This window comes from Salvelinus fontinalis, chromosome 42, assembly GCF_029448725.1.
Source record: "Salvelinus fontinalis isolate EN_2023a chromosome 42, ASM2944872v1, whole genome shotgun sequence".
Lineage (NCBI taxonomy): Eukaryota > Metazoa > Chordata > Actinopteri > Salmoniformes > Salmonidae > Salvelinus > Salvelinus fontinalis.
Window position 1 is genome coordinate 887,318 of NC_074706.1, and position 26,678 is coordinate 913,995.

Below are 26,678 nucleotides of genomic sequence, written 5' to 3' on the forward strand. Positions count from 1 at the left end.
TTACTGGTTGAATAGAACCAAAACCTGCTCCTGAATACAGAGTGATGTCATGAAAAGCTGATGAAGGGGAAATCTGCAGTTTCTACTTCCATTTTCATATGTACCTATTGATTCTTGAAGTGCATACCCTTGAAACACGCAAGAAGAGAGGTTGTGTTTTGGTAGACAGAGTGGAAGGCCGTGGGTGGCTGTTTAGTAAACCTCTGTCTGTTTGTGGTTGTGGGACCATGTCTATGTTCCCTTAGTGAGGTGATCCACTGTTGCATGAATTAATAAATAAGGACCAATAACAGATCAGATCCATGTTTATTGGAACACATTGTTTTTGTCCTTTTCATAGAACCGGGAATATAGACAAAAGGTCATATTGATTTTTATTTAATCAGGATCCCCATTAGCCGACGCCAATGGCTACACCTAGTCTTACTGGGGCTTGACGCATAACAAAACGTACATTACAGTTAACCTGCCCTGGGATAACGATAGTTCAAACTATCCTTTTTGGAAAGTAACTATTTCTGTGGGAATAAATAGTTACTTTGGAGGTAACTATAACTGTTTGAATACAGATCCGTAAAAAGTACTACTTATGAAAACTATTTGAATATGTGTAATGGAGGAGACCCATCAACCTGTTTTGAACACATCCGTGTTGGTCTGCCTGTGCCAGGTGTATGTGATTGTTCATTAAGGGCGTGGCCTTGTGTATAAAAGCCTCTCTGTTTGTGTCATTCAGGGGATGGCCTTACGATGTGCTGGTCGGCGTGCCTTGGGAGCGGTGATGGTAGTTTTAATGACGTAAGTATGAGAAATAGGAATGATTGTGAATGTAGTGTTTTTAAGCGTTGGCGCCAATATTCCATCTTGACCTGATCTCCTCCCTGGGCATGCTCTCTGAGTGTTACAACACATTGTTATTGTCTGAGTATGTGAATGAAACGTGAACAAACCTTGTGATATTTGTTTGTGTAAAATCTGATATTGCCATCTGTTGAAGTCTGTCTTGTAGGACAGTTGTACAGAGCTTCTGGAACGGATGTACAGGAATTATGTAGTCCTATGGAGATGTCTGTCTTGTGATGCTGAAAATTAAAATAAATTGTTGCATCCTAATACTGTTGTTGGATTCCAATGTTCCAGTCCTTGGTGTAAATCTGTTATGTTTAGATAAGTCCTGAGGATGTCACCTCAAGTATTGTAAAGTTGGTGAGGTACTGCTACTGAAATGATATGTGTGTAAGTCCTTCACGTTACACACAGATCTCAGGAAGTGACTACTTTTCTGAAACTATTGGATTGGCTGGTTTCAACTAACGGCAGGCCTGTATCTGGAACTGCATGTTGAAGATAGAAATAGAATGAATAGAGCACACACAACCTCCTATACTATTCCAATCTGACAGTCACTTTGGAGCTATACAATACATTTCTACGTGAACATTTGGTATATTTCCATTCTCCTGAATGCCTATTGCCTCAGGTGTACATAATTAAATCAAATGATATTTTGTACAGATAAGTATTAATAAGTTGAATGCTCAACTACTGTATGACCCTGAAAAAGTTGAAAGCTGCAATTAATTTCATGATACCTGGAAAGACGGTGTAATTCAAAGCCATTTGCAAACAGCGAGTTGGATGCTTAGCAAAAACGACTTTGAACCTCTGTCCATCTGAGGGTAAGTGTTTCAAACATGCACTATACCATCTAGCTTACTCAGAATACAAACTAACATGATTTTCCATCTACTATGGATGTAGTTGATTCCAGAAAGCAGTTTTGGGATATTTAGTTACTGTTAACATTCTCAGTTACACTTAACATTAAATGATTATTGTGCCTGTGTAATAAACATTGTTTTTGTGCAGCATTTTATTAGCATGTTACATAATACTTTGATACTTGCATTTTAAATGCATAGCAATGAGCTGAGTTTTTGTAAGTACTGTACACAAGGAATAGTGACTGTTCCTTATTCCACTTATGCAATTCTAAAGTAATTTCCAAAATCCTATAACCATTTTCCTATTGTAACACTCAGTTACTACACATGTAAAATAACTTTATGCCGTGTTACTGTTAATTGTCTCACTCATGAAAATGTTAGTCAACTTGAAGCTGCAAAAGTTGCCTAATCTTACGCTGAGGTGATTCCATGTCTGTCATGTATTTACAGTGCATTTGGAAAGTATTCAGACCCCTTGACCTTTTCCACAGTTTGTTACCTTACAACTTTATTCTAAAATGTAAAAAAAAGGTATTTACACACAATACTCCATAATGAAACGGTTAGAACAGGTTTAGAACATTTTGCTAATTTATATATATAAAAAAATCTTTTTACATAAGTAATCAGACCCTTTGCTGTGAGACTCGATATTGAGCTCAGGTGCATCCTGTTTTCATTGATCATCCTTGAGATGTTTCTACAACTTGATTAGAGTCCACCTGTGATAAATTAAATTGATTGGACATGATTTGGAAAGGCACACACCTGTCTACATAAGGTCCCACAGTTGACAGTGCTTGTCAGAGCAAAAACCAAGCCATGAGGTTGAAGGAACTCTCCATAGAGCTCTGAGACATGATTGTGTCGATGCACAGATCTGGGGAAGGGTACCAAAACATTTCTGCAGCATTGAAGATCCTCAAGGACACGGTGGCCTCCATCATTCTTAAATGGAAGGAGTTTGGAACTACCAAGACTCTAACTAGAGCTGGCTGCAGGCCAAACTGAGCAATCGTGGGAGAAGGGTCTTGGTCAGGGAGGTGACTAAGAACCCGATGGTCACTCTGACAGTTCCTCTGTGGAGATGGGAGAACCTTCCAGAGGAACAACAGTCTCTGCAGCACTCCACCAATCAGGCCTTTATGGTAGAGTGGCCAGACGGAAGCCACTCCTCAGTAAAAGGCACTTGACAGCCCGCTTGGAGTTTGCCAGAAGGCACCTAAAGACTCTCAGACCATGAGAAACAAAATTGCCTGGTCTGATTAAACCAAGATTGAACTCTTTGGCCTGATGCCAAGCCTCACGTCTGCAGGAAACCTGGTACCATCCCCACGGTGTAGCATGGTGGTGGCAGCATCATGTTGTGTGGGGGTTTTTCAGCGGCAGACTGGGAGAATAGTCAGGATCGAGGGGAAAGATGAATGGAGCAAATTACAGGGAGATCCTTGATGAAAACCACCTCCGGATCTCCGACTGGGGTGAAGGTTCTCCTTTCAACAGGACAATGACCCTAAGTACACAGCCAAGACAACGCACGAGTGGCTTTGGTACAAGTCTCGCAATGTCCTTGAGTGGTCCAGCCAGAGCCCGGACTTGAACCCGATCGAACATCTCTGGAGAGACCTGAAAATAGCTGTGCAGCGACGCTCCCCATCCAACCTGACAGAGCTTGAGAGGATCTACAGAGAAGAATAGGAGAAACTCCCCAAATACAGGTGTGCCAAGCTTGTAGCCTCATACGCAAGAATACTTGAGGCTGTAATCGCTGCGAAAGGTGCTTCAACAAAGTACTGAGTAAAGGGTTTTCTAAAAAACATCTCAATTGTTAGTGAAAACCACATTTGTTTGAACAAGTCTGCCATATCAGCAGGCTTTTATTAAAAAAGCAGTCAATGAGGCTGAATTAACTCTTTCGCTGCCAGACAAGGCTCCGCTGATATCCAGTTGCAGCGGTGGTAAGGTGTTGGGACAGCTTTATGTAGGCCCTAACAGTTTGTGGGCACCATTTGCCACTGTTATTGCGCAATTAATGTAGTTGTGTTGTGTTGTGGCTTTGATGGCATGCATCAAAAAAAAGTTTGCCCCACCAAGATTTACATGTTAAAATCCTCATTGTAGCCGACGCCAATGGCAACAGCTAGTCTTACTGGGGTCCGACACATAACAAAAAATGTATTACAGAGAAAAATACTCTAGTCAACCAGCCCTGGGATAAAGCTAGTTTGAACTATGCTTTGTGGAAAGTATCTATTTTTCTGTGGGAAGAAATGGTTATTTTGGAAGTGACTGCAACTATTTGAATACAGATCCCCAAAAAGTACTACTTATGAATATTATTTGAATACTTGTAACGGGGAGAACCGTCAACCTATTTTGAACACATCCGTGTTGGTCGGCCTGTGCCAGGTGTATGTGATTGTTCATTAAGGGCGTGGCCTTGGGTATAAAAGCCTTCCTGTTTGTGTCATTCAGGGGATGGCCTTACGATGTGCTGGTCGGCGTGCCTTGGGAGGACGGGAGCGGTGATGGTGGTTTAATGAAGATAGTATGAGAAATAGAAATGATTGTGAATGTAGTGTTTTTAGCCGTTGGCGCCCATATTCCATCTTGACCTGCTCTCCTCCCTGGGCACACTATCTGAGTGTTACAACACATTGTTATTGTCTGAGTATGTGAATGAAACCTAGTGATATTTGTCTGTGAGAAATTTGATATTGCCATCTTTTGAAGGCTGTCTTGTAGGACAGTTGTACGGAGTTCCATGTAGGCCTATGGAGATGTCTGTCATGTAATACTGAAAATTAAAATAAATGATTGTTCCATCCTGATATGTCTGATTCCCACGCTCCAGTCCTTGATGTACAGAACCTGTTATGTTTAGATTAGTCCTGAGGACCTTACCTCATGTATTAAAAAGTTGTATGGCTATAGGAATTATACACTGATTGTACAAAACACTAGGAAAAATCTGCTCTTTCCATAACAGACTGACCAGGTGAATCCAGGTGAAAGGTATGATCCTGTATTGATCAGTGTAGATCAATGGGAAAGGTATTTCACCTTTATTTAACCAGGTAAGCTAGTTGAGAACAAGTTCTCATTTGCAACTGCGACCTGGCCAAGATAAAGCATAGCAATTCGAAACATACAACACCACAGAGTTACACATGGAATAAACAAAACATACAGTCAATAATACAGTAGAACAAAAGAAAACAAAAAGTCTATATACAGTGAGCGCAAATGAGGTAAGATAAGAGAGTTAAGGCAATAAATAGGCCATGGTGGCGAAGTAATTACAATATAGCAATTAAACACTGGAAAGGTAGATGTGCAGAAGATTAATGTTCATGTAGAGATACTGGGGTGCAAAGGAGCAAGATAAATAAACACAGTATGGGGATGAGGTAGGTAGATAGATGGGCTGTTTACAGATGGGCTATGTACAGGTGCAGTGATCTGTGAGCTGCTCTGACAGCTGGTGCTTAAAGCTAGTGAGGGAGATATAAGTCTCCAGCTTCAGAGATTTATGCAGTTCGTTCCAGTCATTGGCAGCAGAGAACTGGAAGGAAAGACGACCAAAGGAGGAACTGGCTTTGGGGGTGACCAGTGAGATATACCTGCTGGAGCGCGTGCTACGAGTGGGTGCTGCTATGGTGACCAGTGAGCTGAGATGAGGGGTTTTACCTAGCAGAGACTTGTAGATAACCTGTAGCCAGTGGGTTTGGCGACGAGTATGAAGTGAGGGCCAACCAACGAGAGCGTGCAGGTCGCAATGGTGGATAGTGTATGGGGCTTTGGTGACAAAACGGACTTGACACAGCTGTGGGAAGCGTTGGAGTCAACATGTGCCAGCATTCCTGTGGAATGCCTTTGCCACCTTGTACTATTCATGCCCTGACGGATTGAGGCTGTTTTGAGGGCAAAAGTGGGTGCAACTCAATATTAGGAAGATGTTCATAACATTTTGTACACTTTGTGTATATTTGTGTAAATCCCTTACGTTACATACAGATTTCAAAGTGATTACTTTTTAACTTTTTAATACAGATCTTAGAAGGCAACTACTTAAAAATATATTTAATTGGCTGCCTTCAACTAATGGCAGGGCTGTGTCTGGAACTCTGTGTTGAAGATAGAAATAGAATGAATAGATCACACACAACCTCCTATACTATTCCAATCTATCTGACAGTCATATTGCATCTACACAATATATTTCTCTCAACGTTCTGTATGTCCATTCTCCTGAATGTCCTTTGCCCCAAGTGTACATAATTAAGTTAAATGATATTTAACCAATGATATTTTGTACAGATAAGTATTAATAAATTGAATGGTCAACTACTGTATGACCCTGTCAACATGCCACTGAAAAAAGTTCAAAGCTGCAATTAATTTTATGATGCCTGAAAATACTGCAGAGTAATTCAAAGCTGTAGTGGAAGGAGATAAGGTTGCAACTTGTAGGCACTGAGGCCCAGCGTGATGACTCAATACATTGTTTGGATGGCTGACCATCTGTGGGCTACCACAGGGGTCAAACACAGCTGATCTGTGGCTTTCTCCGTGGCAGGACATTCCTACAGTACCCTGGGAGCACTGACATCGTTGGAGGTGTAAAGACTGATAAAGATTTATTGACTAAATTAATATTACTGTGTGAATTAAATTATATGTTTTATTGTACTGTAAATGCTATGGATTATTTTTACTAGGTACTTTTTTTTCAGACGGCGGATAGTTCAAAGCGAAACATGGTTGCGCTCCTATCGTTTCCATAGTTTTAGATTAGAATCTGAGTGTTCCTGTCTTGTTTTTACTCGCAAAGTTCACCTTCAATTTCTTTCTAAAGGACAAAGAAATCCTTGAGACTTTGAACTTTTTAGCAAGCTCCTGTATACAATAAAAAAATAGTATGTGAATAAAACACAACTTCCTAAGACCCCCCCCATTTTATATATATATATTTTTTCCTTCTACATTTTGCCAAGAAAAAAAAAGATTTCCACCTTATATTATAAGTGCATAATTGTCCTTTGTAGTGGTTATTAGGAACAGAAATATGAAAAAATCCTGACAACTTATTTAACTATTCCTGATATTCACTTACTGGAAACAATTTGGATATCATGCTCACAAAAATGGGGGAAGTAGCGCGGGAGGGAGTATGTCCATGGGGGAGCAGTGCAGGGAGGGAGTATGTCCATGGGGGATCAGCGCAGGGAGGGAGTATGTCCATGGGGGAGCAGTGCAGGGAGGGAGTATGTCCATGGGGGAGCAGTGCAGGGAGGGAGTATGTCCATGGGGGAGCAGTGCAGGGAGGGGGTATGTCCAGGTGGAGAATAGCGCGGGATAGGGTGTGTCCATGGGGGAGCAGTGCAGGGAGGGGGTATGTCCATGGGGGAGCAGCGCAGGGTGGGGGTATGTCCAGGTGGAGAATAGCGCGGGAGAGGGTGTGTCCATGGGGGAGAGTAGCGCGGGAGGGGGGTGTCCATGGGGGAGAATAGCGCGGGAGGGGAGGTGTCCATGGGGGAGAATAGCGCGGGGAGGGTGTGTCCATGGGAAGAGTAGCGCGGGAGGTCGTGTGTCCATGGGTAGAGTAGCGCGGGAGGGGGTGTGTCCATGGGAAGAGTAGCGCGGGAGGGGGTGTGTCCATGGGGGAGTAGCGTGGGAGGGGGTGTGTCTATGGGGGAGAATAGCGCGGGAGGGGTGGTGTCCATGGGGGAGAATAGCGCGGGGAGGGTGTGTCCATGGGAAGAGTAGCGCGGGAGGGGGTGTGTCCATGGGAAGAGTAGCGCGGGAGGTGGTGTGTCCATGGGGGAGTAGCGTGGGAGGGGGTGTGTCCATGGGAGAGTAGTGTGGGAGGGGTTGTGTCCATGGGAGAGTAGTGTGGGAGGGGGTGTGTCCATGGGAGAGTAGTGTGGGAGGGGGTGTGTCCATGGGTAGAGTAGTGTGGGAGGGGGTGTGTCCATGGGTAGAGTAGTGTGGGAGGGGGTGTGTCCATGGGAGAGTAGCGCGGGAGAGGGTGTGTCCATGGGGAGAGTTGTGTGGGAGGGGATGTGTCCATGGGAGAGTAGCGCGGGAGAGGGTGTGTCCATTGGAGAGTTGTGCGGGAGGGGGTGGTCCATGGGAGAATAGCACAGGGAGGGGGTGTGTCCATGGGAGAGTAGCGCGGGAGGGGGTGTGTCTATGGGGGAGTAGCGTGGGAGGGGGTGTGTCCATGAGGAGAGTAGTGCGGGAGGGGGAGTGTCCATGGGAAGAGTAGCGCGGGAGAGGGTGTGTCCATGGGGAGAGTTGTGTGGAAGGGGGTGTGTCCATGGGAGAGTAGCGCGGGAGGGGGTGTGTCTATGGGGGAGTAGCGCGGGAGGGGGTGTGTCCATGGGAAGAGTAGCGCGGGAGGGGGTGTGTCCATGGGAAGAGTAGCGCGGGAGGGGGTGTGTCCATGGGAAGAGTAGCGCGGGAGGGGGTGTGTCCATGGGAAGAGTAGCGCGGGAGGGGGTGTGTCCATGGGAAGAGTAGCGCGGGAGGGGGTGTGTCCATGGGAAGAGTAGCGCGGGAGGGGGTGTGTCCATGGGAAGAGTAGCGCAGGAGGGGGTGTGTCCATGGGGAGAGTAGTGTGGGAGGGGGTGTGTCCATGGGTAGAGTAGTGTGGGAGGGGGTGTGTCCATGGGTAGAGTAGTGTGGGAGGGGGTGTGTCCATGGGAGAGTAGCGCGGGAGAGGGTGTGTCCATGGGGAGAGTTGTGTGGGAGGGGGACTCCTGGACAGGTGAGCAGTGTTATCTGGAGTATGAGACTACCTGGGAGGAGATAGCGTGGGAGGGGGTGTGTCCATGGGGAGAGTAGTGCGGGAGGGGGTGTGTCCTGTCCAGGAGTCCCTTTCACCACGCTGCTTGGTCCTTTGGTGGTGGGTAGTTCTATAACGCCCCCCTTCCTGTGAATGACTGGACCAAAGTGCAGCGTGAGACGTGTTCATGATATTTTAATCAAATCAGAACACTGGAACAAAAAATAACAAAGAGGAAAATGAACAGTTCTGTAAGGAAACTAACAATACAGAAAACAACTACCCACAAAACACAGGTGGGAAAAGGCTACCTAAGTATGGTTCTCAATCAGAGACAACGATAGACAGCTGCCTCTGATTGAGAACCACACCCGGCCAAACACACAGAAATAGAAAACGTAGAACGAAAACATAGAATGCCCACCCCAACCAAAATAGAGACATAAAAAGGATCTCTAAGGTCAGGGCGTGACAAGTCCTTGATGTAAAGAACCTCATATGTTTAGAATAGCCCTGAGAACCTCACCTCACGTACTGAACAGGTGGTGTAGTTTGGCTACAGGAATTATACGTATATTTATGTGTAAGTCCCTCATGTTACACACAGATCTCAGGACGTGACTACCTTTCTGAAACTATTGGCTGCCTTCCACTAATGTCAGGATCGTATCTACATGTTGAATATAGAAATAGAATGAATAGAGCACACACACAATCTCCTATACTATTCCAATCTATCTGACAGTCATATTGGAGCTACACAATACATTTCTACGTGAACATTCTGTGTATGTCCATTCTCCTGAATGTCCATTGCCCAAGGTGTACATAATGAAGTTTAAAAAAATGTACCAATGATATTTTGTACAGATAAGTATTAATAAGTTGAATGGTCAACTACTGTATGACTCTGTCAACAGGCCACTGAAAAAGTTGAAAGCTGCAATAAATGTTATGATACCTGGAAAGACTGCAGAGTCATTCAAAGCCATTGCAAACATTGCAAACTGTGTTCAGTGTTCTTGTTTCAAACACTATACCCTATTTAAAGGGATAGTTTACTCAGAATACAAACTAACATGATTTTCCATCTACTATGGATGTAGTTGATTCCAGAAAGCTGTTTTGGGATATTTAGTTACTGTTAGCATTCTCAGTTACACTTAACATTAAGCTGTTCTTATGCCTGTGTAATGAAATCATAATTACTTTTGGAGCAACATTTTATTTGCATGTTACATAATACTTTGATACTTGTATTTTAAATGCATAGCAATAAGTTTTTGTAAGTACTGTACACATGGAATAGTGACCGTTCCTTATTTCACTAATGTAATAACTCAATGCATGTCCTATGTAACAACAACGTTAATATTGTAATACTCAGTTACTGCACACATATAATACCTTTATACTGTGTTTCTGTATTTAACTTATGTTTAACTCGTGAAAATATACATTAGTAATGATGAAGCTGCAAGAGTGGTCTTCTCTTCTGTTGAGGTGATTCCATGTCCCTCCTATTTAAATATACTATATTACTATCATAGAGCCCTCCACACCATGTACTTATGATCATACATTTAGTCATTCAACAAAAATCTACAAATTCTTTGTTCCCCCCTCACTTTTATTTGTTTTGTTATTTTTAGATCGGGTGGATACATTATTCATTTAAAATGATACGTTTATAAAACATGTACCCACAGGCTGTCCCTCAAAAGTAAAACATGGAGGGTTAGAGAATGACATAATAGATGGACTGATAGAAAGGGTAAGGTTTAGAGAATGACAGAATAGATGGACTGATGGAAAGGGTAAGGTTTAGAGAATGACAGAATAGATGGACTGATGGAAAGGGTAAGGTTTAGAGAATGACAGAATAGATGGACTGATGGAAAGGGTAAGAGTGAGAGAGGAAGTGTATTAGAGAGAATGAAATGGAGGTAAAATGAGGAAGTGTGTGTCACCGTGTGTGTGTGTGTGTCTGTGTCACTGTGTGTGTGCATGTCACTGTGTGCGTATCACTTTGTTTGTGTATGTCACTCTGTGTGTGTGTGTGTGTCACTTTGTGTCACTGTGTGTCACTGTGTGTGTGTCACCGTGTGTGTGTGTCACTGGGTGTGTGTGTGTCACTGGGTGTGTGTGTCAATGGGTGTGTGTGTCATTGTGTGTGTGTGTCACTCTGTGTGTGTGTGTGTGTGTCACTCGGTGTGTGTGTGTGTCACTGGGTGTGTGTGTGTGTGTGTGTCACTGTGTGTGTGTATCAGTGTGTGTGTCACTGTGTGTGTGTGTTACTGTGTGAGTGTCACTGTGTGTGTGTGTGTGTCACTGTGTGTGTGTGTCACTGGGTGTGTGTGTCACTGTGTGTGTGTGTGTGTCACTGTGTGTGTGTGTGTGTCACTGTGTGTGTCACTGTGTGTGTGTGTGTGTGTGTGTGTGTCACTGTGTGTGTAAAGGATGGACCTGTTCCTTATTTAGAGAAAACATGACCTGTATGCTACTTGGAGGCAGTTTCTCCCTGCATTTCAAAAACCTTGTTGGCAAACAAACAAATACATGCTACGTAATTCAGTTTGACCCAAAAGGAACAGGCTGTACCTGTATTTGAAACGCTTGATTCCCATTTGCTCTTTTCACTTGTTGCTACCAAGATAACTGCAAAATAAAAAAAGTTGTGGTTGCGCAACTCGATATTAGGGAGGTGTTCTTGATGTTTTGTACACTCACTGTCTATCCGTTGTTTAGCTGGAATGCAATATTTATATCCTGTATAATAGACTGTGATATGTGGTTGTCTCACCTAGTTATCTTAACCTCTAGGTCAGGGCTGCCAAACCCTCTTCCTGGAGATGTACCGTCCTGTGGGTTTTCAGTCCAACCCTAATTTAACACACCTGATTCTACTAATTAGCTGCTCAACAAGACCTTAACTAGCTAAATCAGAAATGCTAAATTAGGGTTGGACTGAACACCTACAGGACAGTAGATCTCCAGGAAGAGGGTTGGGCAGCCCTGCTCTAGGGATTGGTGTCCCCTATATGGAACAGTTGCTGCTCAACATGCAATATGTGACTAGAATGTGTTGTAAAAAACAGCCAACTTTCCGGGACATAGATATGTCTTATATGGGCAGAAAGCTTCATTTCTTGTTAATCTAACAGCAGTGTCCAATTTACAGTAGCTATTACAGATGACAAATATTGTTTGAGGATTGTACACAACAACTAAACACTAATCACAGCAACTGGTTTGGTACATTCACCTCTGAAGGTAAATCATGCACTTACATTCATTAATCTTGCTCTGATTTGTCATCCTGAGGATTCCAGAGATAAAATGTAGTGCAGTTTTTTGGGAAAAATATATATAAAAATATTATTTTCAAATGTAGGAACTGGGTTCTACAGTTTGACCTCTGGATCCACACCCACCCTGCCCGGCCATCTAGACGTGTGAAGGTTAATGTCTTTTCTGTAGGGAACCTAATAATCCATCATGTATGAAATTCCTGGGAGTGTGCAAACTTACATTTTGTATATCCATAGCATTTTTGTATGTTCTCTATAGTTATGTACTTGAAAACCGATTCGGCACATTTGAGAAAACTCCTGGAAGACTTGATACTAAATATTTTGTAGTGATATAGTTCTTCACTGGATCAGTCTGAAACTTTGCACACACACTGCTGACATCTAGTGGACAACATCTACATTACATCTAGAACCCTACATCTCTTTGTTGTATTATCTTTTACCAGATCTAATGTTATATTCTCCTACATTCATTTCAAATTTCCACAAACTTCAAAGTGTTTCCTTTCAAATGATATCAACAATATGCATATCCTTGCTTCAGGTCCTGAGCTACAGGCAGTTAGATTTGGGTATGTAATTTTAGGCAAATATTGAAAAAAAGGGTTAGATCATTAAGATGAATGCAAGTCGCTCTGAAAGGAGGAGAGGAGAGAGAGAAAGAGAGAAAAGACAGAGGGGAGGAAGAACGGCCCAGGATAAGCCCTTGGAAAAATGTTCAGATGGAACAGCAGTAATCAGTTCATGGTTGGCGCGAGCTCACAATGGCAGAAATGGGCACAATGGTCTTGACAGCAGGAATATTTTTAACAGCCTGAAACAAACAGGATATCCGTACTGATAAGAGAGAGGAAAACTGTCATGGAGAAGAAACAAGATTAGTGTGTTGTGTGAATGTTAGGGAGGAGTTGGATTACAGGCTCACCATGTTAGGCCTCCACTAGGAATATAGTTGGAAATACACAAATGTGTGTGTGTGTGTGTACAATGATATGTTCATTCCTAGTCAGGGTTTGGCAGGTGTCAAAAGGGGATGGAAACAACTGAAGTACTCCCTGGTTTCCACAGAATAGAAACAGCCCTGTTTCTCCTTCTCTCTCTCTCGCTCTCTCTCGCTCTCTCCCCCCCCCAATTGTTTTGGCACACTTATTATTTTAGCAATGCCGATCTGTGTGTGTATGTATGTGTCCCTAAACCTAACTCTAAGTCGCTCTGGATAAGAGCATGTCACGTTCTGACCATAGTTCCTTTTTTATGTCTTTATTTTGGTTTGGTCAGGGCGTGAGTTGGGGTGGGCATTCTATGTTGTTTTTCTATGTTTTCCATTTCTGTGTTTGGCCTGGTATGGTTCTCAATCAAAGGCAGCTGTCGATCGATGTCTCTGATTGAGAATCATACTTAGGTAGCCTGTTTTCCCCATTTTGGTTGTGGGTGATAGTTTTCTGTTTTGTGCGTATTCCTTACAGAACTGTTTTGTTTTCGTTCTCGCTCTATTATTTTTGTCATTTCAGTTTATTTTGTTTATTAAAATGAACACTTACCACGCTGCACCTTGGTCCTCTTCTCCTTCACCAGACGAAAACTGTTACAGAGCATCTGCTAAATTACAAAAATGTAAAAAGTCAATATTTTACATACAGATTTCATAATATTGTGTTGATTCATTAAACATGTTTTTATATTGATGTCACAAATGTATCATTTGTACAGTTCTTTATTAAATATAGTTATTTCTACATTTCTGAAAATGTAAATATAGCGTTTTGGAATTAAACTCTTCGAGTGTTCACATGCTCAGCGAAAATAACTATCAAATAACAAAGGGACATTCTAATGGGTGGACTTCATCTTAACAACCATGGGATTTGGTTCATGTTTGCCATCAAATGATTGACTTAGACTGACTCATCACTGAAACAACACCGTTACAAATAGCAGAACTACATATTTGTTTTAGGGAAGTTGGTCAAAGTCCTGTAATAGTCTGTATAGCGATACTGTAATAGTCTGTATAGCGATACTGTAATAGTCTGTATAGCGATACTGTAATAGTCTGTATAGCGATACTGTAATAGTCTGTATAGCTATACTGTTATAGTCTGTATAGCGATACTGTAATAGTCTGTATAGCTATACTGTTATAGTCTGTATAGCGATACTGTAATAGTCTGTATAGCGATACTGTAATAGTCTGTATAGTGATACTGTAATAGTCTGTATAGTGATACTGTAATAGTCTGTATAGTGATACTGTAATAGTCTGTATAGCGATACTGTAATAGTCTGTATAGCGATACTGTAATAGTCTGTATAGCGATACTGTAATAGTCTGTATAGTGATACTGTAATCGTCTGTATAGTGATACTGTAATAGTCTGTATAGCGATACTGTAATAGTCTGTATAGCAATACTGTAATAGTCTGTATAGTGATACTAAAATAGTCTGTATAGCGATACTGTAAGTCTGTATAGCGATGCTGCAAGTCTGTATAGCGATACTGTAAGTCTGTATAGCGATACTGCAATAGTCTGTATAGCGATACTGTAATAGTCTGTATAGCGATACTGTAAGTCTGTATAGCGATGCTGTAACAGTCTGTATAGCGATACTGTAATAGTCTGTATAGCGATACTGTAAGTCTGTATAGCGATACTGTAATAGTATGTATAGCGATACTGCAATAGTCTGTATAGCGATACTGTAATAGTCTGTATAGCGATACTGTAATAGTCTGTATAGCGATACTGTAATAGTCTGTATAGTGATACTGTAACAGTCTGTATAGTGATACTGTAACAGTCTGTATAGCGATACTGTAATAGTCTGTATAGCGATACTGTAACAGTCTGTATAGCGATACTGTAATAGTCTGTATAGTGATACTGTAACAGTCTGTATAGCGATACTGTAATAGTCTGTATAGCGATACTGCAATAGTCTGTATAGCGATACTGTAAGTCTGTATAGCGATACTGTAATAGTTTGTATAGCGATGCTGTTATAGTCTGTATAGCGATGATGTAATAGTCTATATAGTGATGCTGTAACAGTCTGTATAGCAATACTGTAATAGTCTGTATAGTGATACTAAAATAGTCTGTATAGCGATACTGTAAGTCTGTATAGCGATGCTGCAAGTCTGTATAGCGATACTGTAAGTCTGTATAGCGATACTGCAATAGTCTGTATAGCGATACTGTAATAGTCTGTATAGCGATACTGTAAGTCTGTATAGCGATGCTGTAACAGTCTGTATAGCGATACTGTAATAGTCTGTATAGCAATACTGTAAGTCTGTATAGCGATACTGTAATAGTATGTATAGCGATACTGCAATAGTCTGTATAGCGATACTGTAATAGTCTGTATAGCGATACTGTAATAGTCTGTATAGTGATACTGTAACAGTCTGTATAGTGATACTGTAACAGTCTGTATAGCGATACTGTAATAGTCTGTATAGCGATACTGTAACAGTCTGTATAGCGATACTGTAATAGTCTGTATAGCGATACTGTTATAGTCTGTATAGCGATGATGTAATAGTCTATATAGTGATGCTGTAACAGTCTGTATAGCGATGCTGTAATAGTCTGTATAGCAAAACCAGGTCTGTATAGCGATGCTGTAATAGTCTGTATAGCAAAACCAGGTCTGTATAGCGATGCTGTTATAGTCTGAATAGCGATGATGTAATAGTCTATATAGCGATGCTGTAACAGTCTGTATAGCAAAACCAGGTCTGTATAGCGATGCTGTAATAGTCTGTATAGCATTACTGTAATAGTCTGTGATACTCAGCATGCTATGATTAAAGGTGTGCTCTGTCATTTGTTGAGTTGTCTCAGGAAGTTAACACAGAGATGTAGATCAACAAACATTTTCTTTAAAGGATTATTGGTGATTCATAAGCTCTCTGTCCCTGATCATCCAGCATCATGCATTTTAAAATGATGCTCTGTAACATTCAAACTTATTAAGTATTTAATGAAATGTTACCTAATCATTTTGTATACATTAATTGGTTGACAAATCTGTAAATCTTAATTTTAACGGGTACTTATTACAGTGCAATTACATGTATCATTACACTGTAACAAGCATTGTAGTTCGTTTTAATAACTGAAAGTTACACTGTAATAATAACATGGAACTGATGATAATTGCAGTCTGTAATTAGAGGTGTAACGACAAATGTTTGTTAGCATATCTGTTACATATGTGCACGTTTGTTTCTTCGCCTCTGCATCCGATTCAGTAACAACTGTCACAAGGCTGTCATCTCTCCTAGACCGATGTCCTGGGTGTCCGAGTTACGAAGGTTGGAGGCTTTATTTACTTACCCTTGAATGCACTTTACAAAATCTACACTCAATGTTGTTGCTAACACTTGCCGGGGTTAACTTGGTTGAGTTAACAGAAACAGATCAGATTTAGGTCAACCTCACTGACTGGGGTCTGGCATATGGGTGTCATCCCAGATTAAAATAAAACAAATGTACACCACAGAGTACATGTAGTACATGCATAAGTACAATGTAATTACTAGGTGTAACACAGGATTTAGATAGGTAAAATTAAGTGTATCTTGAGGGGAACTTACTTGTAACTAATGGGTACTTATACATTGCAAACATACTAGTCTCAGTGTTGTTATCCTCGCAGTGGGAGGGTGCTGGAGTATTTTTAAACAGACTAGTCTCAGTGTTGTTATCCTGGCAGAGGGAGGGTGCTGGAGTATTTTTAAACAGACTAGTCTCAGTGTTGTTATCCTCGCAGTGGGAGGGTGCTGGAGTATTTTTAACCAGACTAGTCTCAGTGTTGTTACCCTTGCAGAGGGAGGGTGCTGGAGTATTTTAAACAGACTAGTCTCAGTGTTGTTATCCTGGCAGAGGGAGGGTGCTGGAGTATTTTTAAACAGACTAGTCTCAGTGTTGTTATCCTCGCAGTGGGAGGGTGCTGGAGTATTTTTAAACAGACTAGTCTCAGTGTTGTTATCCTCGCAGTGGGAGGGTGCTGGAGTATTTTTAAACAGACTAGTCTCAGTGTTGTTATCCTCGCAGTGGGAGGGTGCTGGAGTATTTTTAAACAGACTAATCTCAGTGTTGTTACCCTTGCAGAGGGAGGGTGCTGGAGTATTTTTAAACAGACTAGTCTCAGTGTTGTTATCCTGGCAGAGGGAGGGTGCTGGAGTATTTTTAAACAGACTAGTCTCAGTGTTGTTATCCTCGCAGAGGGAGGGTGCTGGAGTATTTTTAAACAGACTAGTCTCAGTGTTGTTATCCTCGCAGAGGGAGGGTGCTGGAGTATTTTTAAACAGACTAGTCTCAGTGTTGTTATCCTCGCAGAGGGAGGGTGCTGGAGTATTTTTAAACAGACTAGTCTCAGTGTTGTTATCCTCGCAGTGGGAGGGTGCTGGAGTATTTTTAAACAGATTAGTCTCCGTGTTGTTATCCTCGCAGTGGGAGGGTGCTGGAGTACAGCGGTGACAATCATTTTGACCCTTTTATCTTCTTGCAATTTTTATTTATTTAGATGTTTTATTTTTTTCAAAGTATTTTTGCAAAATGTGGACGTGACTGTATATACTTCTTGGTAAAGGTAGGCTAAGAGCGATGACATGGGTCAGACCATGTGGGGGTAAAGTACTGTAATTGTGTCTGTGACTAGACCTACCTTCTATATGCTTATTACCAGATCAACAAGTTTGAAAGCCTAAATGGTAATTCCCTGAGTTCATATGTTAAAAAATACATATTTTTAATCAAAGTATACTTCTTTAAGTACATTTTTCTATAATAGGGGGAGCTGTTAGCACTATGTAATCTTGACGTTCCCAAATTAAACTGCCTCGTACTCAATTCTTACTCGTACAATATGCATATTATTATTACTATTGGATAGAAAACACTCTCTAGTTTCTAAAACCGTTTGAATTATATATGTGAGTGAAACAGAACTGGACTTAGAGCAATTTCCCTATGTGGATGTGAGAATGCCAAATTTTCCAACCTGCTCTCAGACCTGTGTATAACTCTGCCTGTCTTCTATTGGTTGAGATGCACTGCATACGCCTTCCCCTGGTTGTTAGCGAATAGGGAGACTTGAAATGGAGTCTCTACGTAGATCCCAAAGGTTATAAATCCCTTGGCAAAGACGTGTATCGTTCTTTTCCCCTTCGCTCTGACGCACTGAGGACCTTGGCACGTTCTACTGGAAGCATCGGTTATAGATCTTAGACATTTCCGGCTGTGTTTTTATTCGATATAGGCTTTAAAGACATCATAATCTTGTTATTTTGAACCAAATTATATCAGTTTATGTCAGTATATTGCGATTTTCGGGTATTTATTTTCGTGGCGTTGTAGGAAGTTGGGTATCTCTGGCCCACATTGCTAATGTTTACTGTTAATTGCAACGTTGAAGACGACATTCTACAACCTAGCAACGATTCTTTTGGACAAAGGACACCTATCCCAAGATTCTGATGAGAGTTCATCAAAAAGTAAGAACTATTTATGCTGATAATTCGTTGTTCTGTTGAAAAAAGTCAAATGCATAAGCCGCCATTACTTGCAGTGCAGCCTTGCTTTGTGATGGAGTTGTGATGGTGGCTGCAATGGTAAACTCTGATTTATACCTGAAATATGCACATTTTCTAACAAAACATATGCTATACAATAAATATGTTATCAGACTGTCATCTGATGAGGTTGTTTCTTGGTTAGTGGCTATTTATATCTTTATTTGGTCGAATTTGTGATAGCTACTGATGGAGTAAAAAAATGGTGGAGTAAAGAAGTGGTGTCTTTTGCTAACGTGGTTAGCTAATAGATTTACATATTGTGTCTTCCCTGTAAAACATTTAAAAAATCAGAAATGATGGCTAGATTCACAAGATATGTATCTTTCATTTGGTGTCTTGGACTTGTGATTTAATTTAATGATATTTAGATGCTACTATTTACTTGTGACGCTATGCTAGCCTATGCTAGTCAGCTTTTTTACTGGTGGGGGTGCTCCCGGACCCGGGTTTGTGAGGAAGTAGAGGTTAAAAAACATACAACTACATTTTGTAAATCATTTTACAAATACTTCCTGGAGAGATACCCTCCAGTAAGTTTTAACGCCAACCATGTTCCTGGAGACCTACCCTTCTGTAGGTTTTAACTCCAACCCTATTCCTGGAGAGATACCCCCTTTAGGAGAGCAAGCAGGTCTCTGCTCCAACCTCAGTTTTAATTGACCTGATTCAGCTTTTCAACAGCTAATTATTGGAGTCAGGTGCTCTATATTATTAGGATTGGAGCTAAAACCTACAGGACAGTAGCTCTCCAGGAACAGGGTTGGAGTGAGAACCTACAGTACAGTAGCTCTCCAGGAACAGGGTTGGAGTGAGAACCTACAGGACAGTAGCTCTCCAGGAACAGGGTTGGAATGAGAACCTACAGGACAGTAGCTCTCCAGGAACAAGGTTGGAATGAGAACCTACAGTACAGTAGCTCTCCAGGAACAGGGTTGGAATGAGAACCTACAGGACAGTAGCTCTCCAGGAACAGGGTTGGAGTGAGAACCTACAGGACAGTAGCTCTCCAGGAACAGGGTTGGAGTGAAAACCTACAGCACAGTAGCTCTCCAGGAACAGGGTTGGAATGAGAACCTACAGGACAGTAGCTCTCCAGGAACAGGGTTGGAGTGAGAACCTACAGGACAGTAGCTCTCCAGGAACAAGGTTGGAATGAGAACCTACAGGACAGTAGCTCTCCAGGAACAGGGTTGGAGTGAGAATCTAGAGGACAGTAGCTCTACAGGACTAGGGTTGGAGAGCCCTGCTCCACAGCAGGGGTATTAAACTCATACTCTTACGAGGTCCGGAGTCTGCTGGTTTTCTATTCTACCTGATAATTAATTGTACTCACCTGGTGTGCCAGGTCTAAATCAGTCCCTGTTTAGAAGGGAACAATGAAACATTGCAGTGGAACTGGCTTCGACATCCAGAGTTGAGTTTGAAGGCTCTTCAGGAAAATGATTGGGCAACCCTGGCATAGATGCTGCTCTAAAACTGAAACTTTACTGAGGTTAAAATGCGTGCGTGCTTGTGTGCGTGTCTGATTGCGTACATGTGTTTGTGTGTGTAGGGCCGATTCCAGGCATAAGCAACATAAGCGGTCTAGGAAGCGGTAGATCTGTTTTATGGTCTTTTACTTTGGGTTTTGTACACCAGATTGAAACAGATGAAAATATATCTTACAGCGGAATAGATCTTACAATACCATTTCATAGAAGTAATACTTAATGAATAAACTGTTTAGAGGGAAGAGGGCAACGCTGAAACCAATACAGTATTGTGACTGATCCAAAAGGCTGCCAATAATATATTGCCAAAAATGAATTACAGATGAAAGACAGAAAGATAATACCATGTACCATGCAAATGCATGTGCTCAGTTAATTACACAATCTTAGGGAAAATGTTAATGTGCAACAATAAAATAAACACATTTAAACAAAATGTGGATTTGACCTATATGTAGCTATTTCTGTCATTTCTCACAGATCCAGTGCAGCATGTGGATTTGACCTATACTGTATGTAGCTATTTCTGTAATTTCTCACAGATCCAGTGCAGCATGCGGTCGCATGGCGCATCGTTCCAGTTGGCCAAAACGCTGTCCCGATGGTAGACCTCGACACAATCCTCCTCGTTGTTGGTACCACCATGGTCCGGCTGACCACTCTTCCAGTACCTAGAAACAACACACACACGCTGTGTTCGACTACTCATACTAACCGCACCATTTGTGACGTGAATTGAGTTTATAGCATGCTTATTGGTCATAGTATGGATTGAGTTAGTATGCCAAAAGTTCCCGGAAGTCGTACTAAATTCGCCAAAATACGTAGTATACATTCGGTTTCTCTACTTTTAGGGCCCATAATGCAATTCTTTAGAAAATGGTCGTGGCTTCACAACGTTTTCAGATAAGAAAAAAATGGCAGAAAATATTTAGCCCAAGTCCAACGAGAGCAGATACTAATTCATTACTTTAACTAATTATGAACATTTTTAAGAAAATGTTGAGCAATTAATAAAGTAATGAATTTTCAAATAAATTACGTTACACGTTATGCTGGCTGACAATTTTTTTGCTACGCTATCCTTACAAATCGCATAGCAATATAGCAGTATGTACCGGTATGTTAGCTATCTACATAAGGTTAGTTTGCTACTAGTACATCGAACGTGCCAGTCAGTATATTAACTATCTGCTATCTAACTACCCAACGTTTATTGACTTGATTATTCACATAATTCTTAACTAAGTGGTATAATCGTTGTGCGTTTCAATGGACATGGTTCATTCTAGCTATCTACTCTGATTTTAGAGCACTCTCGCGCAGCATAACGGATGAATTTACAAACGCTCAACACCCTTTGAATATGATGACCGATGTCAGTAAACGTTGGCAAAAAGCGTAGTTAAATTGTTGCGATCGGCACAGTTAGTCACCAACACTCTGGATAACATGACAAGAGCTTAACCAGTTCTGCTAGGGCGAGTAAAACGGTCAAAGTGAGGTGTTTCTCATAGCTAGCCAACGTTAGCCAGTTAGCTTGGGTGCTTGACTGCCGTTGAACGCTCGGATCAACCCTAGTCCTTGGCCAGAGCGTCCAGCGTGCGCTCTGAACGCTCCGAGGGCGAAACGCTCTGGATTTACGAATGCCCAGAGCGCACGCTGCCACACCAAATGTAATTTACGAACACACCAGAAATCGTAAAATGTTTAGCTAGTCATTAGTTATGCTCATGTAACAGTATAACTTTAAACCGTCCCCTCGCCCCGACCCGAGCGCGAACCAGGGACCCTCTGCACACATCGACAACAGTCACCCACGAAGCAGCGTTACCCATCGCTCCACAAAAGCCACGGCCCTTGCAAAGCAAGGGGCAACACTACTTAAGTCTCAGAGCAAGTGACGTAACTGATTGAAATGCTACTAGCGCGTACCCGCTAACTAGCTAGCCATTTCACATCCGTTACACTCACCCCCCTTTCAACCTCCTCCTTTTCCGCAGCAACCAGTGATCCGGGTCAACAGCATCAATGTAACAGTATAACTTTAAACCGTCCCCTCGCCCCGACCCGGGCGCGAACCAGGGACCCTCTGCACACATCAACAACGGTTGCCCACGAAGCACGGTCGTTACCCATCGCTCCACAAAGGCCGAGGCCCTTGCAAAGCAAGGGGCAACACTACTTAAGTCTCAGAGCAAGTGACGTAACTGATTGAAATGCTACTAGCGCGTACCTGCTAACTAGCTAGCCATTTCACATCCGTTACACTCACCCCCCTTTCAACCTCCTCCTTTTCCGCAGCAACCAGTGATCCGGGTCACGGCACCAATGTAACAGTATAACTTTAAACCGTCCCCTCGCCCCGACCCGGGCGCGAACCAGGGACCCTCTGCACACATCGACAACAGTCACCCACGAAGCAGCGTTACCCATCGCTCCACAAAAGCCACGGCCCTTGCAAAGCAAGGGGCAACACTACTTAAGTCTCAGAGCAAGTGACGTAACTGATTGAAATGCTACTAGCGCGTACCCGCTAACTAGCTAGCCATTTCACATCCGTTACACTCATAAGCTACCAAGAGGTTGCATAGCAACAGCCTCAACTTCCGATAGACAGACGACGCTCTGTCTAGTACGCTCAACTGAAACGATACTGTTCGTTTACAGTATACTAAAACGAACTACTAGTATATAGTACATACTCATTAAGTATGTAGTATACAGTATGTTAGTATGGGTATTCGAACACAGACACAGTGACCGCTATATTGTTTTTTCAAATATTTAGATCTGGGTTGCGTTCCAATAATCTCTCCTTTCTCCTGAAGTGTGAGCTCGTCCACAACTTCCCACAAATCCAAAAGAATTGGGTTGGTGTAGGGATGTGCATTAGAGGGAATTTCCATGTACCAGGTATACAGGTGTTTCAGCATAGCTCAGGGCTTTCTGTGGTGGAGGAGCAGCCAGCGGAATATACCGGGCATAGGGGTTGGTAGAGTTCTTTAATTGTGCCGTGATTGGCTCAGTGTTCGGTCACTCATGGGGACCCTACGTCACAGCAGAATCTACAGAGAAAGTTAGGCAGTTCAAGCCCCCTTGGGTGCTGCCATAGATTTACATTAAAGTGCCCATCCAAGAAAGCTCAAAGTCATTAGCCACAGATAAATGACAAATCACGTTATATCTACCGTAGCTTTGATTGGACATCATACTTTAAAAATCTTAGCTAGCAAGCTAGACGAGCAGTCATTATCATGAATCACGTCAACAATCTACGGGCAATTCCTTTTAAATCCTTGTCATATGAAGAGAAATTATAGATAAAATGTATCGGTGATCATCGGCCATTGGACATAAACATTACACATAAACAAATTCAACAAGGAGTGGTTTGTAAGGAATCAGTGGCTAACTGCAAGCGTTGCAAAGCAATCACTATTTTGCTACCGCTGCCTGCTATTTGGTGGAGAGGGTGTGAAAAAGGTCTTATATGGTGCTGCATAAATGATGTAATATGCCAGGGAGATATGTAGACTGTAGCTAAGAAAGTAATACTACGTGGGTGTTGTGTAGTAAGCTGTTAGTAGTTCATGTGTCTCATCCTAATACTTTGGTCCCTTTCCCCCTCATAATTTAGTCTACTGTTCTGACTTGGTGATGCACATTTAGCCTATAGCTTGTTTTAGAGAAATGTCATTGAATATTGTAAGAGCTTTCATTGTCTGCTTAAATGCTTATTTGATTATATGCACCCGGTTCTGACTTGGTGTACAGAGAGAATACTGTAATAGTGTCCCATGCCAGCTTTGCTGGCATTCATCCCAAAATAATTGTTGCGTTTGCCCCACCAAGATTTACATGCTAAAATCACCACTGAGAACAGGACACATAAGTGAAATTGTCAGACACTGTCAGATACTGTGGTAGAAACATCATCCAAAATGCTATCCAAATGTTAGAGCCGTATTATAAAAGTAGTAATTTCTCCTACGATGTGGTCAGTGGTGTGCCATCCACCCATTTCCAGGCCCCCTCATTAACGGAATCAGTCAGACCAATCCAGACCAGGAGATCTGCATCACCATCCAGCTGGTACAACAACTTCTGTTAGGATTGAATAAAGTTATTCTAAACATCATGACACTCTCTCTCAAATTCAAATTCAAGCTGCTTTATTGGCATGAAAAACATTGTGTCAATATTGCCAAAGCAACAATGTATACAATAAACATTGTAATACAATTAAAACAATGACAAATAATAATATAGAATGTCTCTCTCTCTCTCTCTCTCTCTCTCTCTCTCTCTCTCTCTCTCTCTCTCTCTCTCTCTCTCTCTCTCCTCTCTCTCTCTCTCTCTCTCTCTCTCTCTCTCTCTCTCTCTCTCTCTCTCTCTCTCTCTCTCTCTCTCTCTCTCTCTCTCTCTCTCTCTCTCTCTCTCTCTCTCTCTCTCTCTCTCTCTCTCTCTCTCTCTCTGAGCAAACCAGAAACCTTACAATATATACATTTAAACAATACTTTAAACCATTTAAATATAATACATAGGGAAGTTGTGCTGGACTATGGTAGATGAGGAATCAATCTATCTTTTCAGACTGTTAGAGTATTAATCTGGTCAATATTTTAGTGTATTATGTCTGTTGGTAACAGCGTGTTATATGTGAAAATGTGATCGTATTATAAATTGTAATTTCATGTTTAAGGACTCTTGGAAGATTAGTCCAAATGAGGACTAAAAGAGATCCTTTTAGTCCTCATTTGGACTAATCTTCCAAGAGTCACCCCCCCCCTCTCTCTCTCACCTGTTCTTGTCTGCTGTTTATGATCACCAGATCTGCTCCTCTCGCCAGACAATCCAGTTTGCTCTCCTCCCAGGTTTTCCTCTCAGTAGACAGAAAGTAACAGCTGGATCCCAACATCCTCCATCCTTTAGGACACTTTAACACAGTCCTCATCGTTGGGACTGCCATGCCACTCCCTTCCACCTCTCTTCCAGTACCTAGAGACAACACAGACAGTGTCCGCAATATTGGTTTTCAAATATTCAGGTCTGGGTTGCGTTCCAAAAATCTCTTCTTTCTCTTGAAGTGTGCAATCGTTCACTACTTCCCACAAATCTAAAAGCATTGGCGTAGAAATGGGCACTAGAGAGAATTCCCATATACCAGTGTTTGATTCGACATTTTGAACATCGAGATATTAAAGACATGATAGATCAGACACATAGTATTATAAAAAAGTCTGCGTCTCTGTAGAAAGACAGATGGCTGTGGAATGTGTTGGGTGGAGAAGAGGAGAGCAACATGTTGGTACAGTGGAGACAGATGGACATCTGTGGATTAGATGAAGGAGGGGTTGAGGTCAGGAGGTGAGGACAGATTCTCATAAGGGACTAATAAAGGTTTGGTATCCTGTTACCCTCTTTACTCTCTTCCTGTAGGACCATAACATGTAAGGATTGGAGAGAAGGAGGAGTGTCTTAAGTGGGATATAAATATCTGGATGGGACAAATGTTGGGTTGTCTGAATACAGCTGTACAGAACCTTTGGGAAGAATTAAACTTGGTTGAAGCTTCTCTAGTGTCCGTGGGTTATTTAGTCTGACAAATAAGAACCTTACACCAGTAATTTATTTTTAAATCCATGAAGGGAACATCTGGAGAAAGGAGAGATTATTGGGACAGATTTCATTCAAGTCAGGTTTCCAGATTTTCCGATAAATATTTAGCTCTGTCAGAGAAATACTGTACAGTATACTGTATGTAACAAGTGTTAAACAACAAATTCTAACACTGTCATTAACTATTTGTAAGTCCATAACGAGGGTGCACACAGGGAATAAATTCCAATGCTAAACCCTTCTCCCGAAGTGTACACTCCCACACTGATTTAAATGAATATGCTTGCACCAGTCCAATGCATTTAAATTCATGACTGAACAAGTATACACTTCAGGAGAAGGAAGGGTAGAGAATGGGACGCACCCCTACTGACTGACTTGACAACTTACCACACCTTGTAACGGTCCTGACCAGTTTTATGTTGTTTTTGTATGTGTAATTGGTCAGGGCGTTAGTTTTGGGTGGGCAGTCTATGTTATCTGTTTCTATGTTGGTTTTGGTTTGCCTGGTATGGCTCTTGATTAGAGGCAGGTGGTTTGCGTTTTCCTCTAATTAAGAGTCATATTTAGGTAGGGCATTCTCACTGTTTGTTTGTGGGTGATTGTCTCCTGTGTTAGTATGTATGTTCGTGCCACACGGGACTGTAGCGTTTGTTTGTTTCGTTTCGTTTCGATGTCGTCTGTTTCCTGTACGTGAGTTTATGTTTAGTTATGTAAGTTTATGTTCAGGTTTCGTCAACGTCGTTTTCTTATTTTGTAAGTTTGTTAAAGTGTTTGTTTTCGTGTTGCCATCTTCATCGTTGTTATAAATAAAAAGATGGCTTATTTCCCGCAAGCTGCGTTTTGGTCTGAAGATCCTTCTCTCCTCACCTCAACCGAGGATGAGGAGAGCGACAGCCTTTACAGAATCACCCACCCCGCTAAGACCAAGCGGCAAGGGAGAACTAAACAGAGTAAGGGACAGGAGAGAAAGGAGCAATGGACATGGGACGATGTATTGGACGGAAAGGGTTGCTACACTTGGGAGGAGATCCTGGCTGGTAGGGATCGCCTCCCATGGGAACAGGTGGAGGCACTGAGGAGAGCAGAGGCTACCGGGGAGAGGAACCGGAGCTATGAGGGAACGCGTCTGGCACGGAAGCCAAAA

General features: G+C 42.0%; 2 protein-coding genes across 2 annotated transcripts; both read right to left on the minus strand.

The window, feature by feature from the left end:
- Window positions 1-6,946: 6,946 nt before the first annotated feature.
- LOC129841040 (uncharacterized) lies at window positions 6,947-8,464 on the minus strand. Its single transcript, XM_055909153.1, has one exon. The coding sequence runs from the start codon at window positions 8,462-8,464 to the stop codon at window positions 6,947-6,949; it is 1,518 nt and encodes a 505-aa protein (XP_055765128.1).
- Window positions 8,465-20,019: 11,555 nt separating this feature from the next.
- LOC129841310 (CD209 antigen-like protein E) lies at window positions 20,020-24,951 on the minus strand. Its single transcript, XM_055909520.1, has 3 exons — window positions 24,714-24,951; window positions 23,904-24,016; window positions 20,020-20,580 (listed from the first exon to the last, which is right to left on the minus strand). Exons 1-3 carry the CDS (start codon window positions 24,879-24,881, stop codon window positions 20,430-20,432), a joined length of 432 nt encoding a protein of 143 aa, XP_055765495.1. The 5' UTR covers window positions 24,882-24,951; the 3' UTR covers window positions 20,020-20,429.
- Window positions 24,952-26,678: the final 1,727 nt, after the last annotated feature.